General features: G+C 42.3%; 1 protein-coding gene and 1 long non-coding RNA gene across 2 annotated transcripts; one reads left to right on the top strand and one right to left on the bottom strand.

Moving 5' to 3' along the window:
* Nucleotides 1–1601: 1601 nt before the first annotated feature.
* LOC134468557 (uncharacterized protein DDB_G0290685-like) lies at nt 1602–7080 on the bottom strand. The gene is made up of 9 exons (XM_063222465.1): nt 6961–7080; nt 6314–6370; nt 6106–6147; nt 5589–5645; nt 5354–5428; nt 4789–4863; nt 4259–4388; nt 3170–3226; nt 1602–1708 (listed from the first exon to the last, which is right to left on the bottom strand). Exons 1-8 carry the CDS (start codon nt 7016–7018, stop codon nt 3211–3213), a joined length of 510 nt encoding a protein of 169 aa, XP_063078535.1. The 5' UTR covers nt 7019–7080; the 3' UTR covers nt 1602–1708; nt 3170–3210.
* A 9736-nt stretch (nt 7081–16816) lies between these two features.
* LOC134468556 (uncharacterized) lies at nt 16817–19171 on the top strand. The gene is made up of 3 exons (XR_010038843.1): nt 16817–17373; nt 17647–17758; nt 18785–19171. It is a non-coding gene; the product is annotated as an uncharacterized LOC134468556 (long non-coding RNA).
* Nucleotides 19172–20904: the final 1733 nt, after the last annotated feature.

Genomic DNA, 20904 nt, shown 5'->3' with positions numbered 1-20904 from the left:
TCAATAAGCACACCATTGGTTGTTATTAATTCTGAGGTACAGCATATGTGTGATCGACGGAGAAATGCGAGGTGGATCGGAAAATAGCTTTGATCAGTCCATTACAGCCTAGTCAAAAGTTTTTGCGTTCCCAGCCCCATGAGCCGCCCGGAAGGGGTGGAGACTTAGGTGCCCCATTTACCTCTGACACCAGACAATTTTGCACGAGGGCACAATGAAAACGAAACTTACAAACACAGACAGCGTAGCATCTTAACTACTCTGATACATTAGCAGGATCTACATTGAAACATCAAACCAAGGCTGTGCAGAGCCAGCTACCGTCTGGTCTACAGCTGCTCCTTGTTCACGCACCTTTTCTGTCTGATTCTGACTCTCCAGTTCACCGAGTGACACAGGCGTTTTAAACACCCTTCCCTTGGGAAAATTATTCAATTATCCAATTATCCAATAGCTAAACAATTGCTCACTACACTACCGCCAGGCTGCCAGTTTACAAAATCACAGAAACTCAAAAGACAACTGCGTTGCGCATATTACACATCCCCCAACCCCCCTGTGACAAATGAAAAGTTGACCACATAATCAAAACACAGTTTACACCCTAACTACACAGTCTCCCCCCAAAATCATTGATGGAAAGCTGGCACCACAGTGCGCATTCTGCATAGCAGAGACGACTGACAGAATAAAGTTCATCATGCGAAGTGCTCGGCTGCGAGCCCCGCATGTTGCGATTTCGAGGTCCGTATGAGTGTGCGAGTGTGTTCAGCCTATAAAGTTCAAACGTCAAATTTGTGCAAGTCATTAAAACCAGATTACCTTCACACAGCACCTTTGTTTTTTTTATTACAGCAGTCTTTTATGGGTAAGAGTCTATTAGCATGGCACATGGTGTGGCAATATTGGTGCACTTGTCCTTGTGAAAGCACTCCAAATATGACAGATTGTGAGTGCATCTCAGCAGTCCTCCTCAGATCACTCAGATGTTGGATAGGATACAGGTTTGAACTCCTGTCTAGCACATTTCAAAACCTCAACCCCATTATGGGGAAGCCGTCCTTTTGTTGGAGTGTTTAGGGTAATTGTCGTTCTGAAAGATTAAGCTCCTCTCACTTCACCTCTCTAACAAGGGGCCCGAAGGTTTTGTGCTATTACCACTGTGGAAGTGTTCACAATTCCCACCTCCCTGACTAACGCTCCAGTTCAAACTGAAGGAAAAGACAAAGCAAGATCCTGCCACCACCATGCTTCACGTTACGCATGCAGTCATTTGAGCGATGTACAGTGTTTTGTGCCAAACACACCTTTTGGAATCATGTCCAAAAATGTTGAACCTCGTTTCATCAGACCAGAATTTCCCACAAGCATTTGGGACGTCAGAGATATTTATAAAAAATAAAAATCCCAAAAGGTATGTTATTATCAAAACAGCACCCAAATAGTGGTGGAATCATGTTTTTGTGCTGTTTGTGAGTCGAAAGCGGGTGCCAGGCGGGCCGAAGCCGGTTGGCAGGAAAAGCGTAGCATTGTCATCATACCACTTGAGATAGCTAGCCATTAGATTTAGCATACACACCAAGACTTGAGACAAGAGAACATGATTTTCCCTTTTTTATTTCTTGTACAAAAGGTCACACATTAATTAAAGTCAAGATTCAGCAATGGGACGTGCCAGTCTAGTTAGTTGAGCCAGGAGCAGAAGAGCCTGAAAGAGACAAAAGGCATCAGTATGGATGTTAATCTACCTTCAAGCAGGGCTTCGAACCGGTTCAAGGAACGAAAACGAAAACCAGGAACTTTTTGTATTTTACAGGGAACAGAAACGAAAACGGAAACGTTATTATTTTTTATGTTCTGGAACAGGAACACTTATTTAAAAATAATGGTAACCGGTTAATACCGTTCCTCAAACAAAAAAAAAGGTAATTATTTTCCTGCGCATGTTACCATGACGGCTGAAGTTCACGTCCTGTGTGACATCAGACATTCTCTGACTGAATGGAGAGAGAGCTGTAGATTACAAAGTCTTCACTCCACATCTTAATTAAGAGAAACCAATGTCATACAAAAGGACAGAGTTTGCATTGCATTATTGTAAGACATTGCAGGGAAGCGTGTGTAAAGCACACCGACAATGTTCTGCGTTATTGGGCATCCATGGCCGCTTCAAATATGCACAAACTCACAATGTCCATCATAGTGCTCCCCGTGACCCAAGTCAGCGTGGAGCACACATTTTCATCATTGAGGTTTATTCTCTGCTTCTCCGCTTAGGTCGTCCCTGAATGACAAAATTCTGGAGGATGTTCTTTTCATCCGCTTGAATAAACAGTTTTGAATGTAGGCTGACTCATTTGCACTTCCGTCTTTCTTGGTTAACGTCAGTTAGGCCTATGGGGAGTAATCAGCTGACAGGAACGAAATTAACCGTTCCGGGAACAATATTTTTTGGTTCTAACCGGTTCGGGAACGTCAATTTATTGGTGGAACCTCGAACCGGAAACACTATAATTCCGTTTCTGTTCGGAACGGAACGTTTGGAAAAAAATAACGGTTCAAAGCCCTGCTTTCACGACATAAATATTTTAAAGGAACAGTGCACTCTTTTTGATTCACATATTTGCATTATTTCCAAGCATTATTCATGAACGTCCATGTCATTTTCGTCTATGCGTTTGCATTGCCTAGTATAACAGTACAGCCAAATTAAGCGAAACAATGCAAGTCTATGGGAACAAACAAAACATCCTGAAATGTAGGCCTACTTATAAATGAATTATTAATTCACCAGAGTGAAAATAGCCATTGAATTCCGTTCTGTGATCGTTAATGGCTTGATGCTAATGTTCCTTTTTACTTCCAGTGATTATGCTAAGCTACGCTAATAATTCTGTTCCAATAAATCTAAGTGCTGAAAACACCGAGAAGAAAATGATGTGCACATTCATGAATAATGCTGGAAAATACTGCAAATACGGGACAATCAAAATGGGTGGGCTGTTCCTTTAAATCCTTAGAGGTGAGGATGAATAAAACCCTAAGTCACTGCACACATGCTTTGCAAAACAGTACCCCATTTACAGTTGGACAGTGGAACAGTTAAGAGAATCACCAAGAAATTGGAGAAAACAAGATCCCACTTCCAACATGAAATAAAGCCTGTTACCTGTAGACTCTAGTGTGGACTCATCCAATGGACACCACATCCTAATTTGTTTCACCTGGAATATGACATGCAAAGAAGTATTTGCAGTTAGAATAAGCCGTGCAGACAGTTATGAGATTACTAGCAACTTCCTACAATCAATCCCAATATACACTTAGCTGATATTACGCTGAGTGACTTGCAGCTACAGTACACAACTTATTCCCTGGAGCTATATGAGGTTGGGTGTCCTGCTAAAGTGCAGTTCAGGCATGGATGAAGTGTAGGGATACATTGTTCCTACTGGAAAGGAAATAATTCAAATGAAAGCGAAAGAAAGCCCAACTGGGAAACTCCAACTCCCATTGTCATTGTGACACAGCACACAAGCTTTCACTGCACACAACGAAATTGCATTTATGCTTCACCCGAGCAAGGGGGCAGCCCCCAATGGCGCCTCAAGGAAGCAGTGCGGCGGGGCGGTACCATGCTCCGGGTACCTCAGTCATGGAGGAGGATGGAGAGCACTGGTTAATTACACCAGTAATTAATCCCCCCACCAAAGTATCAGGTCGGGAGTCGACCTGCCAACCTTTGGGCTACAAGTCTGACGCCCTAACCGCTTACCCATGACAAATGGCCCCTTACTGACAATTAGACCATAACTAACAATGTGTCAGGAAGGTTTGCAAAACATCTTGCTCCCTACCTTCCTCAGACGACTGGCCATATGGCTCAAATATTTCAATGTCAGATCTAGAACATTCTCTCCTTGACCTCGCTCCTGAACCAAACCAGTGCGGCTTGTCTGGAGATCACTCCAGTGAGTCACGACATCACAAACGGACCTTTTGCTGGACAAGGTCTGCAGATGCTGCTACTGAAAAAAAAAACTCAAGCCAGTAAACTTCAGTTTAAATTTGTTCATTCCTGAGTGTAGAATGATGTCGTAATCACGTGGTTGTCACGTACGTCAGTCAGCCTACGGACACGGACGCAAACTGCATGCCTGTAATGTTGTGGAGTTAGTTAAGAAAACTTCTGAAATGATACCTGCCTCTGTAGTAGTAATGACCGTAAACCCAACGACTTCCATGATGTACATCAGAGTCCTCAGACGACTGGCCATCAGAGTCCTCAGACGACTGGCCATCAGAGTCCTCAGACGACTGGCCATCAGATTCTTCGCTGCCGTCACCTTGGCTGTTGGTCTCACCCTGGTCATTAGAGTCATCTTCACCTGGGTTATGCAAGACAAGCAATCAGAAGTATTACAGACAGTTATGGCACAAAACAAGTACCATCCATGGTGATCTTATTTTTGGAGGAACATTGTGGCTGCCACATCCTTGTGTAAGGAAGGCTGATCATGAACATCTTGCTCCATACCATCCTCTGAGGAATTGCCATTAAAATCCTCATCACAGTCACCTAGGCCAGTGTTTCCCAACCAGGGGTACGCGAGCACACTGCAGGGGGTACTTGGAAAAATGCAATTTTAACAGATGTAGGCCTATGGAGCTTAGTTACATTGTGATAGAGAAAGCGGTATAGAATTTGACTTGGGGGGGGGGGGTACTTATGGCACAACGAAAATGCCTACGGGGTACACAAGACAAAAAAGGTTGGGAAACACTGACCTAGGCCATCATCTCCCTCAGCCTGGCCATCACCATCACCTTGGCCATCAGCCCCATCCGCTTCTCTTCTATGCTCTGCAAAAACAGCAAGAACATGGCTTACAAAAACAGCACATTTGTCCAGAAGTAGTAAGCAAGCCTGGGGTGAGTTTCTCAAAAGGGAAGTTGTTAGCAACTTCGGTAGTTGCCAATGGGAAAATGCATTGAAAGCAATGAAGTAGCTAATGTAGTAAGCAACTTGTTTCGAGAAATTCACCCCTGGGGTGTATTTCTCAAAAGGAAGTCATTAGCAACTTCGGTAGTTGCCCATGGGAAATTAATTGAAAACAACAAAGTAGATAATGTAGTAAGCAATTTAGGTTTCGTGAAATGCACCCCAGAGTAGTTAGAGCTTGAGCTGTAGCCACACCATCCCCAGATGATTGTTCACTGAACTATCATTTAAACCCCAAATACAATTATGAGAAACACAGAATTGCATTTTACATGTTGTGAATCACCCTCAATTTGACACAGGAACGCACTTCACAACAATCGTAAAAAAAAAAAAAAAATGTTTATGTACCTGTAGATTCTGGTGTGGTTTCATTCAAAGTAGTGTGTGCGGTGGTAGCAGGCACATCATCTTCACTCAATTGATCTAACAAACAAAATGTCAAAGGATTTGCAATTAAATCAGAGGTCTTGCAGTCTGTATAATGCCAGTCCTCCAGTATTGGACAGGTAGTCCTACTACTGAAAAAGTCCTTTCCTTGGGCAACAATGTGGTCAATATGTTCAAACAAAGTCTACAGGCATACCCTTTTGTTGATCCTTCCCTTTGCCTGGAGAAACATCCTTCACCAGAGAAGTGGAATCTGGCAACAGAAATGGGGAGATTAGACAACAGTCTACATGCACAATTTCTATATCCACAGTCTAGTACTCTATGAGCACAATGTCAAGAAGCAGTACAAGGGCCCCACATGATTCCAGAACTTTAATTTCAAGGACTGAGTAGTGAAGAGTGGCCATTTTACTGACTCATGATACTGAGTGCAATGAAAGATCAAGTGTAGACATTAAAAGGGGAGGTTTCGAAATTACATCGGCTAAACATCAACTGTAGATTACAATTCACCAGAAGAGGTCTATGCCTGAGTATTTGGTGCTTAAGCAGGAATCCCCATTCATCTTCATCCTTGATTCAGCAGGACATCAGAGACCAGTTAAATAATTACATAGGAAACAATGACTTTTGGCTCCTCAATGTTCACCTACTGTAACAAAGAACTACATGGAGAAAACAGGTGCCCTCTTCACAACCCACTACTGTACCTTTGGGCTGCTGTGGAGTGGCTGTGGTCTGGATCTGTTGATCTGCCAAATAACAGGTCAAAGGTTATTAATGCAATGAAATCAGAAGTCCAAAATGCCAATCCTTCAGCATATTGCAGTGACTACTCAAAAAAAAATCAAGGAAATTGTGTACAATGACCTTTGGGCAACAATGTGACACAATTTGTTCAAAATACAGTCATCATACCTTTTTGTTGATCCTTGCCTTTGCTTGGAGAAACCCCTTTAACCGGAGAGGTGGAAACTGAAAACAAACAAAGGTTACACAAAAACTGCAGGCACAGTTTGTACACCAAATTGAGGGAATCATTTCAAAACCAGTCTAATGCATTAAGCGGAATTACAAAAAACAATATGGGCACTCAGGAGTCCCTTAAATAGTGTGCATCATGCTGTAGGTCACTGTGGTCTACTGCTCAATATCAACGTGTGTCCCAGGTAAGACTCGTTAAGTAAAATGAGGATGCCATTAGAACAGATCCAAGGTTTCCCCACATCATGAGATGAACACCACAATGCATATGAATAATATACATGCATAGAAAGTGTAAATGTAGTTTTACATTCCCACCCCACCTGGAAAATAACACAGCTATTGACCTTGGCTATTGTAATGGAATGGAGTGCATTACAAACACTTGTATCTACGTCAATCCTCCAACTTTTGAGTGTGTGCTGAAGAGAAGTTGCAGACTACATACTTCTAAAATATTTCCTTTGGTTGGAGAATTCCACTTAACTAGAGAACTGAAAACTGTAACAGAAGCTGAGAGCTTACACATGCATGGCCATTTTCTATATCTAGCAATGAAAAATAATTTTGAAACTACTCACCATCATAGACTAAAGCATTAAGCAGCATGACAAGCACAACCAGAACTGGAGCCCTCATAATGATGACTACAATGAAAGATACCAACAAAACTCTGGAGTCTGGATGGAAGATAGCCTACCACCAACACTGGAATCCCTTAAATAGTGTCACACACTCAGCACTGTGGCCTGCTGCTCGTTAGCAATGGGTGTGTCCCAGGTGAGACTCATTAAGTAAACCAAGGACTGTGATTGGATTGGATATGAGCCAAGGTTTCCCTTCATAAATCCTGAAAGGAATAATTGATATATGTTGTATGCATTGTGTACTTAAATGTTTATCAGTGGGCCTACCATGGAAACAAGCTAGTTAGTGTTGAAACTATTTACGGTAAGTGTCATATATGTAACAATAAATGGCATTGATGGCATACCCCTGTTGGTGATTTAATAAGTGGCTCTTTGACAAGATCCAGATCTTATGCTTCTTTTCCACCGCCGGTTTTCTGGTAGGCCTACAGCTCGACACAGTGCGACTCGGCCTCGGTATCTTGCGTATTCGAAAAGCAAAAAGTGGCGGCAAAGTCATAGACGGGGAGGAACGGTAGCCTACCATGCACCCCCCCCACAACAAAACGCCATATGATTTTTTTTTATCGTCAAGATGTCCTGAATAAGAATTTGAGTGGTAACAGTAATATAACTCACTCCCACTATACTTTTTCACATCATATTGTATATGACCCCAGAATGCTCAATGCATTCTAGTAGTACACTGCCAAGTCCTCTAGAGCCATGATTCAGTTGGTCATCATAGCTTATGATATACCATATGAAAGCTTGGAGTCTGCAGTATACATATATAAAACTGTATTTAGTGTAGCTTTTTGCATAGCAACGGTTGCTAGGCAAAGCATCTTCCTTAGCAACCAACATCAGTGACACAGTTCCTCTGTGATTACATTGCGCTATGATGTCTGGATCTAGACCACTTTTCCAAGGTTCAACATGACTTGTTTGAACCTCCAAGATGTCCTTAATAAGAATTTGAGTGGTAACAGCAATATAACTCATTCCTACTATACTCTTGTACATCATATTTTATATGACTCCAGTACGCTCTACTGTACATGTTTTAGTTCTATGTAGTAGTAAACTGCCAAGGCCTCTACAGCCATTGTGCAGTTGGTTATCATAGCTTGTTATGTACCATATGAAAGCTTGGAGTGTGTAGTTTATGAATATTACATATAGTGTAGGCCTATCTATGACATTTGGGAAGATATACTTGGTTTATGATATGATGTCTGAGAGCTCTGATTTTTTTCGATTCTTTAAATGACTCCCTTCCACAATGTTAGCCAATTATGATATATTCAAATATTGTAGTTTTTTAATTATTTAAAGGGTTTTGAGAATTAATTAGCGCATCATAATTAGGAATGGGATTTATCCGCCCTCCAAAACTGCTTTGAAATAACTGACTGTGATATTTTTAAACAAGTTGCCACCAACAACAGAGTATAAAGACACAGTCACATCCTACATCACCAAATGCATAGACGACGTCACAGACACAAAAACAATAATCACTCGAGCCAACCAGAAGCCATGGCTGACAGGGGACGTCCACAGGCTGCTGAGGGCAAGAGACATAGCCTTCAGAGCTGGGGATAAAGCGGGCCTGAAAACAGCTATGGCCAACTTGTCACAAGGCATTAGAAAGGCAAAACAAGAATACACACAAGCAAAGATGCACGGAGCCTATGGAAGGACATCCAAGCTATCACTGACTACAAGCCATCACCTCGGAGCTGCAAAAACAACACATCCCTGCTGAACGACCTCAACAGCTTTTTCACACACTTCGAGGAACAAAACAAGACCCACCCACAGAATACCTGTGTCTACCTGTTGATAGCATGAAGAGGGCTCTCAGGATCAACCCACACAAAGCAACAGCCCCAGACAACATCCCTGGACGGATGCTGAAAGACTGAAAGACTGAAAGATGCTGAAAGACTGTGCTGAGGAACTAAAGCATGTCTCCACTGACATCTTCAACACCTCACTACAACAAGCCATTGTCCCCTCCTGCTTCAAAGCCGCCACCATCATATCGGTACCAAAGAAGTCATCTCCATCCTGCTTCAACGATTGACTTCAGCTCAGCATTCAATACCATCATACCCCAACAGCTGATATGCGAACTGGACAATATGGGCCTCAGCACCTCCCTCTGCAACTGGCTGCTAAACGTCCTGTGCCAGAGACCACAAGCAGTGCATGTTGGCAACAACACTTCGGACACCATCACGCTGAGCACAGGAGCTCCACTAGGGTGTGTGCTAAGCCCTTTACTCTTCACCCTGCTCACACACGACTGCAAAATATCCCACAGCACCAACCACCTGGTGAAGTTTGCAGATGACACAACCCTGACGGGTCTCATCACCAACGTCGATGAGAAACACTACAGGACAGAGGTGGACCACCTAGCCAAGTGGTGCAGTGACAACAACCTCCTACTGAATGTCAGCAAGACAAAGGAGATTGTTGTCAACTTCCAGAAAGGTCACCACCAACTCCTGCCACTGACCATCGATGGTGCTGCTATGGAGAGGGTGAGCAGCACAAAATTCCTTGAAGTGCACATCAGCAAGGACCTCGCCTGAACCACCAACACTGCATCACTGGCCAAGAAAGTCCAGTAACGTCTCTACTTCCTGCGCAAACTGAGGCATGCCAGTGCCCCACCAGCCATAATGACCACCTTCTACAGAAGAACCATTGAGAGCATCATCACCAGCTGTATCACTGTAAAGTGCACTGTGATGGTAGCAGTGAGAGTGAAATTGAAAGTGATTGGTCAAGCACAGACAGTGACAGTAGCAGTAAATGAACTTTCCGCCTTGGACTATACCTTTCCCCAAATGTTCAATAAACTTTATTTATGATTCAACTGGTTTCCTTCTATTGGGGTCTTGTGGTCTTGTGCACCAACTTGCATGGACTGTGACAGTGACACAGACCGTACAGATTGCAACATTGTCAATAGTTCAAGTAGTTAGTGCTTACATTAGGGTTTGGACTTTTCCAAATTGTTAATATATTTCCTTTTAAGGTCTTTATATATGTAGGAATTGGTCATTTAAAGAATCAAGGGAAAAAAACCAGAGCTCTCAGACATCATACCACTAAACCAAGTATATTTTCCCAAATGTTATAAGTACACCAAAAATATGACAATGTTCATAAACTACACACTCCAATGTTTCATATTGTATATAACAAACTATGATAACCAACTGCAAAATGGCTGTAGAGGCCTTGGCAGTTTACTACTACATAGAACTAAAACGTATAGAGCGTACTGGGGTCATATACAATATGATGTACAAGAGTATAGTAGGAATGAGTTATATTACTGTTACCACTCAAATTCTTATTAAGGACATCTTGGAGGTTCAAACAAGTCATGTTGAACCTTGGAAAAGTGGTCTAGATCCAGACATCATAGCGCAATGTAATCAAACTGTGATGTTGGTTGCTAAGGAAGATGTTTTGCCTAGCAACCGTTGCTATGCAAAAAGCTACACCAAATACAGTTTAATATATGTATACTGCAGACTCCAAGCTTTCATATGGTATATCATAAGCTATGATAACCAACTGAATCATGGCTCTAGAGGACTTGGCAGTGTACTACTAGAATGCATTGAGCATTCTGGGGTCATATACAATATGATGTGAAAAAGTATAGTGGGAGTGAGTTATATTACTGTTACCACTCAAATTCTTATTCAGGACATCTTGACGATCAAAAAAAATCATATGGCGCTTTGTTGTGGGGGGGGTGCATGGTAGGCTACCGTTCCTCCCCGACTATCACACACTGTTGAGCTGTAGGCCTACCATAAAAACGGCAGTGGAAAAGAGGCATTACTGGCACATTCATTGCACATTCTTTTCCAAAAGACTGGCTCATTTGGCTCTTTTCAAGTATTTATTCAGTGTTTAAGAATTGAATTTAAAGGGACAGTTTGGTCAATTTCAACATGCAGTTGTAACGCTCACACTACCCTGGACTTGTCAGTGCCTGAGATTTTTTTTTCTTTTTCTTCAGCCGTTTCCGAGATCCTGGTCATTGTAATGGGGGCAGCTCTTTGTTTACATTTCAAAAAAACATTTTTATTTATTCCCAAAAACATCCAAAAGGTTATAAAACATCAGCAGACAACTAGCAAACAGCAGTACCTTTTGGGAAAATATTTGGAGTTGGCCTATGTTTCATTTTTTTAAAATGTAAACAAACGCTGCCCCCATTAGAATTGCTCATATCTCGGAAAGGGCTGAGCCGAAAAATGTGGCATCACCAGGTACTGACAAGTCAAGGGTAGCGTGAGCAATACAACTGCATGTTGAAATTGACCAAACTGTCCCTTTAAGTATTTAAGAAGTCACTTTGGCTCATTTTAGTCCAAATGACAACTGACGGTCCTCCTGCTTTTTAGACCTTTCCTGCAACCCTCTGATGTACTGAGTACTTGTGCTTATTTTAATTGGTCTACTCACAATGGTCTACTCACATGAGGGTCACATGCTTAAAACAAGCAGAAAAGGGAAAAGAGCAGCTTCCCATCTATCACTCGACTCTTACTGCTCACGTCCAGGAGCCGATCCAATTAATTGGTTCACTCATGTCACACCACTAGTGAGGATGCTGGCTTTTGTCACAGAACAAAAAGTGTAAACCAGGAATTAAAAGGCGGTATTTGTATTTGCAAGGGTTGTTTTTTTCCATTTTATCCTTAAAAGTTAAGCTTCCTTGCAGACCACATAATGTGCACAAAGTATATACAGTATATTACCATGATATTTTATTTTTACCTCCACCAAGGCGGTTATGTTTTCGGTACCGTTGGTTTGCTTGTTTGCAGCTAGATAGACCTAACTCAAAAAGTTATGAATAGATTTAAATGACATTTTGTTGAGTTGTTGCAAATGACAAAAGGAACAAATTATTTAATGTTATTCCATCATTACTCATGTAACCTTATTGTAGAGTGTTACCAAAAAACAATATTGTTGTATGCATCTACTATAGAAGTCGTTTTTACTGGCACTACCGGAATGAACAAATTTAAACTGAAGTTTACTGGCTTGAGTTTTTTTTTCAGTAGCAGCATCTGCAGACCTTGTCCAGCAAAAGGTCCGTTTGTGATGTCGTGACTCACTGGAGTGATCTCCAGACAAGCCGCACTGGTTTGGTTCAGGAGCGAGGTCAAGGAGAGAATGTTCTAGATCTGACATTGAAATATTTGAGCCATATGTAACTCGTTACCTAACTGCTGCAGCCAGAGGGATACATAACTTCTGCTTGAGGAACAAATGGCAGGCCTTCACACATACACACAAACGCGCATGCACGCACGCACGCGCGCACACACACACACACACACACACACACAGAGTTATGCTGTGCAGAAAAAAATATTTTTAAAGTATTGGGTACCTGGAAGAGTGGGAAGTGTGAAGGCCACGCATGCATGCACACACACACACACACACACACACCACAAGTACAAAGCAGTATTCTCCTGCCTGCTCAGTTGGCCTCAGACCTTTTCTGGGCCTCCGTCTGATAGGCCTCCCGGTTTCCTGCGATAGCCATCGCCCCCGAGGAAGAAACCCACTTCCCCTGCCTGCCGCCAGCCCTCCTAGACGGGCAGGAATTCCAGAGCAGGCCCTGCCTAGAACCACAAAGCTCCGCACAGAGGAAGAAGGTGGGTAGGAAGAAGAGGAGGAGGAGGAAGAAGAAGAAGACGATGAGGGGATATGAAAAGGATACAATGGGGGCAGAAGAACTTGCACACTCTCTTTCTCTCCTCTCTCTCTCTCTTTTGATGAGTCAGTCAGACTACCTCTAACAATACTCTCACCAGGAATGTCAAGTATGTCAGGACAGGAGGGAGGAAGTAAGGTCTAATGGGGACCACGATAGTAACTGCACTTGTGCGGCTACAATACAGGCTGAGTATTTTTGGGCGGATGGTTAGATAAGAGTGGTGTGAGTCACAGGATAAAAATTGGACCACGGAGGACGACAGTGTATTGGGAGGTGTGGTTCCGGACTCTGACATAAGGTCACTGCTACTAGAACTCTCCTGTTAATGATATCAATGCAATAAAAGTCAGCATTCCGATGAAGTTATGGAATCATTCAGCTGGGATGATATATTGCTCTGGATATCACTTATCTTTTATCAGTTAGGACTGTCTTTGGACCCAGAATATTAAAGTTGTTTAGCACTTTCACACCTAAACGAGATTACAAGGATTGCAAGTTTTATACGTCACATGAACATAGAACATAGAAACACTAAAAATAAAGCGTGCATGACTGTATGCCCAGGCCATGTACTGTACACACAGCCACTGACAGCTTTGGCTGGGCCCGGGACAAAGTCATCTGAATGGGCCCCAAATCCGATACAATGTATTGAGGATCCAGTTCTTGGCCCCTGCCTGAGAAAAGTGACCCCTGTGTCCCCACCTGTCACATATGTACATATACATGTAGAATGTGTTTGAGTTCATGTGGCTCGGATATTGTGAAGTTGCTTTAGTGTATCGGTTATACCCCTGGTAAGGGGTATGGTGTTGTAAGCTGACTGTGTTTACATTATCAAACTGTCATTTGGGGCGTAATGTAATTCTAACAGCGGGTTTGTAAATGTCAATGATGCTGTATATTAGCTCTACATCGGAGTAAAGTGGATGGGTCACTATTGTATGAATGAAGAACGTGTATTAAGTGCACAAAGTGTGTCAAGCCTGCTTGGTTGTAGGCCCATGCTCCACAATCCGCCTGTGAGTCCATGTCCAGACAGGCTCATTAGACGCAATATTTACGACGGAGTGTGTGTGGTGAAATGTAGACCACATTCATGTGGCCCTTTCTCCGCACAGCTGCACAATACTGAAAGGGACAATGAGAGGATAGTTTTGAATCTCTCCCTCACACACACACACACACGTTCGCAGGCATGCACACACTCACACACACACACACGCACACACTCTCACACACGCACACACACACACACACACACACACACACACACACACACACACACACACACACTCACACACACACACACAATCAGCAAAGCTCTCATTTGTACTGCAGTGTAGTGTAACACTGTGAACGCTGTTTAATGGAATACAATGACACACATGGTAGATTATCATGTTAACTCATTCCTTACATTAGTTGGATTGTAGCCTTTGGAGCTGTTCTTCTAGTTGGTTTAGGTGAGATCAAACTCTGCATTTTTTTTTGTTACAAGTCTCTGTATAAAACTGGGTCACTGCTGGTTTGGCTGTCAGAGAACACTAGGCCTACTTTTTCCAGGGCAGTCAAAATCTTAACAGCAACTTCACTGTGGGGATTCAGAGCTAACATTTAGAATGTCACCAATCAAGTTCTTGATAGATAGTAGATAGCATGCACACAATCTACGCTTTCTTTTGTTGCCAGTAAGCACTGTGGCAATCAGTTCAGCTATCAGAATGTATTCAAATCAAACAAGGCGATAAATAGGCATCAGTTCCATTGTAACGTTAGTGCTTTAATCAGGGGTACTGCTGTTTTTCTCAGGCTGTTGCTGTCTCTAGCTTTTTGTCATGTTTTGAGAAGGACCCAGATGCATACCAGGAGTGTTGCTGAATGACATGGCAAAGCCCATTGGGCATTTCTGTAGCATTTCATTGACCAATCACAAAGCGTAAACTCATACTACACTGTATAGTGACTTTGGTGACTCCTTTCACAATGGACATTTCTACACTCTCCGGAGGAACTGCAACTGAAAAAAGCCCACATTTTCATAACACTTTCATTCTGTTTTAATGCCTCAGTTGCGAAAGATTTTCATGTGCCATATTCTACTCTAAATCAATCAATCTTGTGTCTTGCAGCTAAATGATATTGCATAATTGGTATGTTTAATAGGGCAATGTGATAATTTTAAATGAATAGCATTTGCACCATTGCAAATAATTAGCGTGCCAGTCTGTACCCTGTTTCTAGAAAGGGCTGTTGCTAATCACCTAGCAACTTACCTGGTTGCCAATCAGAAATTGCATTGCAACCAAATAAGTTGCTAACATAGTTGTCAATGACGCTGTTGAGAGATGCACCTCAGAACTGCTTTGAGTGCTATGTTGACACATTTATATAGTAGGCCTACATTTATTTATCATTTGTATGGGCCTGTAACGGGAAGGTCTTATGAATACATGTTTTAGACAGTGTAACAGAATTCATAGTACCAGGCAACATCACAATATTCTACGAAAAGATCTGTACAAAGTGGGACACAGAGTTTCCTGTCAATCAGAGCTCCCATTGGTTGCCGAGAAAAAGACAAAAGGGCGTCTGAGTCACCCCGTCTCACGATACAGTTATAAAAGAGCTAACGAGGGAATGGAGACACACAGAGAGATCGGAAGGGAGATTCGGCTCTGTGGCTGAACACCAAGAACTTCTCACCACAGGAAAGATCCACCCTGTACAAGCGTCCTGCACAGCACTACGGCCAGACTCACTCACACAGCAGTCAGCAGCAACAGGTCGCTTCAGCCAAGATGGCTGGTGTGGTGAGGCCCGTCACCGCCAGGCAAAACAACCAGGGGAAGATATTTCTCCAACCTCATGTCCTTTCCTCTGTTCTGTCCTTCTTGTCGACTTAAAACAGTTTCACATTGGGTATTCATTTAACATTCCAAACTACAAACGTGATATAACTGCAAAAGTTAACAAGGTTTATTTACATTTCAGCAGGAATGTCATCAAGTTGAGTTATGACATGGCAGCCATGTTGTGCAAAAACACTGTAGATTGTGCTGTAATACTGCATCATTTGCATCAAATTCTTACTATTTATCCAACATTTGACTCTATTCCATCCATCTATCCATTCTTGTATGTAGCCTACATTTGGTGTGTGTATTTCCTTAATTTTGCACTAGTGATATGGAAATGTAATGGCATTGGCCTACTTAACTGTTGCATTTGATGCAAAAGAAATGGAGTTCCACAAATTCTGTGAGCAAGGCTAGGCAAGGCTAGACTACTTGTAGACATCAATGAGTTCATTATTTACTTACTGCCATAACTGTTGCGTGCATTCAAAATAAAAATAAAAAATACATTTGGACATTGAAGACCAACCAATATAGATAATATTATACAATCATGAGTGTAAATTGTGCTTTTGGCAGCAGACACCTGAGGCCTACAATCACGGTTGTGGAGAGGAATTGAAATAACTGCTGTCTAATGACTGCTGGGACCCATTCTGTTCATTGTTGTGTCTACCCATATTTATACATGTGCCTGTTGTGTCTCGTCAATTGTATGTACCGGTATTTGATGTTGGGGATATGCCACAAAAAAATTCCTATCTACTATGTCGACATGGCAATAAACAACTTGAACTTGAAATAGAACATGCTATCTCCTTCTGTCTTGCTCTCTTGTTCTCTTCAATGAGACATCCACAAAAACATATTATGAAGACCCTTTTTTCTGACACAAGCTGAGTTTTTCAAAGGGCTGGAACCTCCCCAGTGTGATCTCTCAAAGACTCTGTGTTACATCTGATGACGCACCAGAATTCTTTCTGCACTATTTTTTTCAGCAGATTTTTTCATCTTAATCCATGCCTTTCTGTACGGCATTTGAAGTTTTTTTGTTTGGTTGGTTGTTTGCTTTTTGCTGAAATACAAAATATATGAATAAAAGCATCTATAATTCTCTTGACAAGAACATGGTCGAACAGTTAAAGGTGGGGTAGGAGATGTTTTTCTGGAACATGTTTTACCATATCATCTGAAAAACCCCTCATGACGCCATAGCACCCATTAAAATAGAGTGTTTGGAAAAAAAAACGAAATCTTTTGGTCCAGTGTAGAGGGCGTAGTCAGAAGAAAACGGCAACCAATAGAAGTAATACTCATCATCACTTCTATTGGTTTCTGACACGTCCATCAACCACCAGCACTCACCCCTCCTCCCTGCGCGTTCACCGACTCGTGAACTTGACCGACCCCGCCCCCATCATTCATGCACACGCGACGAGGCTCATCATCACTCGGCTAGCAAGGTAACGAGAGTTAGCAGCAGGCTGAGCTACTTGGAAACTTTGCTGGCTTTTGCAGAGCTACAGGAAGAACTTTGGCTTTTGTTACACTGGACTAACCATGTCAGGATAACATAGTCCCTTGGATTATAGTCATTGGACTCGCAAGACCAGATTCCAACACGGGCTGACAATTGGAAATGGGACCTGACACTCTTGGACACAGATGTCGGCTACGGCAGCGGCTTCAAACATAGACTTTGGTGACCACATTTCTAATCGAGAGGTGAGGTAATATATTTGTCTGTATATTTGTGAATTGGTTTAGGACACAGTGGTGTCTTTTTTTAAGCAAGTAGGCCTATCCATTGAGAGGGGTCAGAGGATTAGCTCAAGTTCCAACATATCTAGCTGCTACCTTGCTTAACATAGCTGCTACCTTAATCGCGTTATTTTTGGTGTTTTTTTCCCCCTGTGGCATTTATTCTGTGCGCATAAACACGTTTTCAGAATTGCTCTGTGTAACTCAGACGGTTACTCTTGTGTGTTTTGCTACTAGAATCTAGTTGTGCGAACGAGCGACAAACCAGCTGGGAGGATGGAAGCACCTGTTCTCAATTCCCCTTCTCCACCCGCGTTCAGTAACTAAATACGGATTCACCCCGTAATAAGTAAGTAACCTACCATGTTTACACACACATTACTTTGACCAGCAAAGCCCATGTCTTTCTAGTGGTTTACAAAAATATATCGTTTGCATGTTTTGCTTTGGGTATGTACGTCTCTGTTGTATGACGATGGTAATACTGTAGCAAGCACAAGCACAACCTGTTCACCACTCCAGCATTGCAAAATAGATTGCCTTTGGGTTTTCAAATGTAACATGATTGTGGGTGTAGAACTAATGTTGTTAACTCGCTGATGTCGTTTTTGAGAAGACAGTAGTTTTGCATTTGATAAATACCACCTAATGACCATGACGGCTACACAGCAGATCTTTATTGTGATGGCTACACTGAATGATCACATGGAGATGCCGGTACATTATTTGTTTTTACCATGGTTATATAGAAATGTTCTGCTTTGTCCATTCCAATGTTGTGGTGTTTTCCATAGCTGTTCCTTGCTCCTGTATCACAACATATCAAGGCTGCCAAGTAAATGAAGGATGAATCACCACACACTGGTAGTTTATTTGCTGAACAATGCGTTTCGCTATTGCTTCATCAGGTTCACTCTCACATCAAGGCTGCCTTTGAGTTGTTAAAATGTTTTTCATGTTTGTGGGTGTAATTTCGTCCAGTTGCAGATACTACTATCCCTTTTGGAATGATCTGCCTTTGAGAAACAATGGTTCTATCTGACAAAAGCATATGAACAGATCCTGTAGTTGTAGTTGATACACTAAATTATCATATTCCTATGTGTGCGCGCACACGCGCTATAGGTTTCAATTCAATACACTGGGACACTTTTCAGTCTTTGAGGTTGCTGGAATCAACACAGACTACCTCCATGCACCTAATCAGAACACTTTGCATGTTTTTTTGTGTACTTGTCCCCTTTGTGTATTGCTGCTAATCTGTCTCTTTCTAGGTTCTGTTGGTTGCATGCAGATTGTGCCAGATGATTTATCTGTCTATGGTCTTAGCATGGGCTCTGTGCTAATATGCAATTTGTGCTCTTTTTTCCCTCAGGTCAACCGCAGACAGGGTCCTTCCACAACCACATACTTATGCCAGTAAAAGCTACAGCTCTTCTCCGATCCAAGAAGCCTGGACTGCAGTCACCATCTCAACACACCAACCAAGAGAAAGGCGGATGGCTCAATTCAGTATGTAGTTCTGCAAATATACTCAAAGGTTTTCACAGCCCCCCATGGTGCTGAATGCATTTACATTTATTTTTGTAAGGTAAAAACAATGCTGATTACAGATCATAACTTGGGCCATGAGTGAAATTTGAGGTAGCAGCCATCACCTGATGGTGAGAGGTGGTCCTAAGATCACAGAGAGAAGCAGGTTAAAATCCCATCCTTACCTCTCCCTACCTACATCTCCATCCACAGCTGAAGTGCACTTGAGCAAGGCACACAACTTTGCTTTGCTTTGCACACACTTTGCTCCTGGGACTGTAGCCAACACCCTGTAAAACCCTGCTGTGTAATTTGATGTAATGAAGCCCTAACAGGGCTCCAGAGTGCGACCAATTTGGTCGCATATGCGCCCATTTTTTTCAATGGTGCGCCTAAAAAATATTTTTAGGCGCACCGGTGCGACCAGCCATCAGTAGAACCAAATCAATTAGGCCTAAAACAACCGTTTTAATGGACATAAAATTAATAGTCATTCTTCAGTAGTGGCCCATCATCACACAATAAAACGTGTCGATGCGGTCATTCCTTCAATTCCACTGAACTACCGGTAGCTTTCTCCCCCTTCCTCGTTCACAGGCAGCCCGACGTTTCAGAATAGAATGTTCGACTTCGCTCAACCATCCGAGTTCAAATGTGCCAGCGAGTTTTGTGTTCTCAACCAGGCGAATTTTGCAACGGATGAGAGAGTAACACTCACGGTAAAAACAGCAAAATGACTTGAGGACATTTTAAACACCAGAGAGTCACAATCACGGGGAAAAACTAAATGGCTTGAGCGGATATTAAACATTGCCACACAAAAACGCAGACGGGTGCGGATAACTGCCCGTTTCAGCCGCGTGCATGGCCAAACAACAGGTGACGCGCTAGTCTGTCGGGACTTCTGTGACAGTTTTTTGATAGCGACTAGGGCAGGCTACATACGGCCTATCAGTCGGCAAGGCATCGTTCATGCATCTCGAGACAGCACGAGAGAGGGAGAGAGAGAGTGAGCGAGCAAGCGCACTAGTGCTGTCGTGTCTGTTCGTAGCGCTTGCTAAGATACCCCAATCATTATGCAGAGGGAGAGCGCTCAAAAACGGGGAAATAGACAAAACCCAATTCACCTCAGATTCCACTGTAAAAATAGGCTAGGCTATTTGTGTCTAATGATTTTTTTTTTTTTTAATTATTTTTTAGCAGGGTTTGTTAAAAAAAAATCTATACATCCATCTATCCATATATCTATCTTCATATTGTAACTCTGTGCTTGTGCCGTGTGCGTAGCCTTATTGCAGAAAAGGCCGGTATGTTGATCTTACTAGTCAAACACATACTCACTAAAAGGCTACTAATTTGGTCTTTTCTACCAGCCAAACTGCTTGTAGCCAAGATGTGATAGTTAGGTAGCCTACTGTCATGTCTTTTATAAGGAGCACATTTGGAAGACTAGCCTATAGCACATGAAAGGCTCCAGGTCTTTTAAAATATAGCAACAATAATAGAATAATAATAATAATTATTATTATTATTATTCTATTATTGTTGCTATTGTTATTATTTTTAATTATTATTTTTTAAAGCTGAGGTGCGAGTGTGTATGGGGTGGTGAAAACATTTGGATGCACCTAAATTTTGTGCTGGTGCACCTAAAAAAATGTGTTAGGCGCACCAGTGCAACCAGTGCAAAAAGTCTGGAGCCCTGCCTAATATAGTATAACACATTGCTTGTTTCAGATATGGAAAATTGCACAATAAAAGTTCCAGGACATGAAGGCTGCATACTGTGAACGTCAACCTTCAGGGCACCGTCCTGTGCAGAAGACTTTCTGCCCCAAGAGGGATGGCTGACGGCAGACACTCACAACCAGGTGAGCCCAGGTAAAGGAGTTATTTTTGGTGTCCCTGCCCCAACAACCCAGGTTACTTACATTTAAAATGTCACTGGAGCTACTGTCAGAT

This window comes from Engraulis encrasicolus, chromosome 18, assembly GCF_034702125.1.
Source record: "Engraulis encrasicolus isolate BLACKSEA-1 chromosome 18, IST_EnEncr_1.0, whole genome shotgun sequence".
NCBI lineage: Eukaryota > Metazoa > Chordata > Actinopteri > Clupeiformes > Engraulidae > Engraulis > Engraulis encrasicolus.
This window is presented reverse-complemented; position numbering and strand designations above follow the sequence as displayed.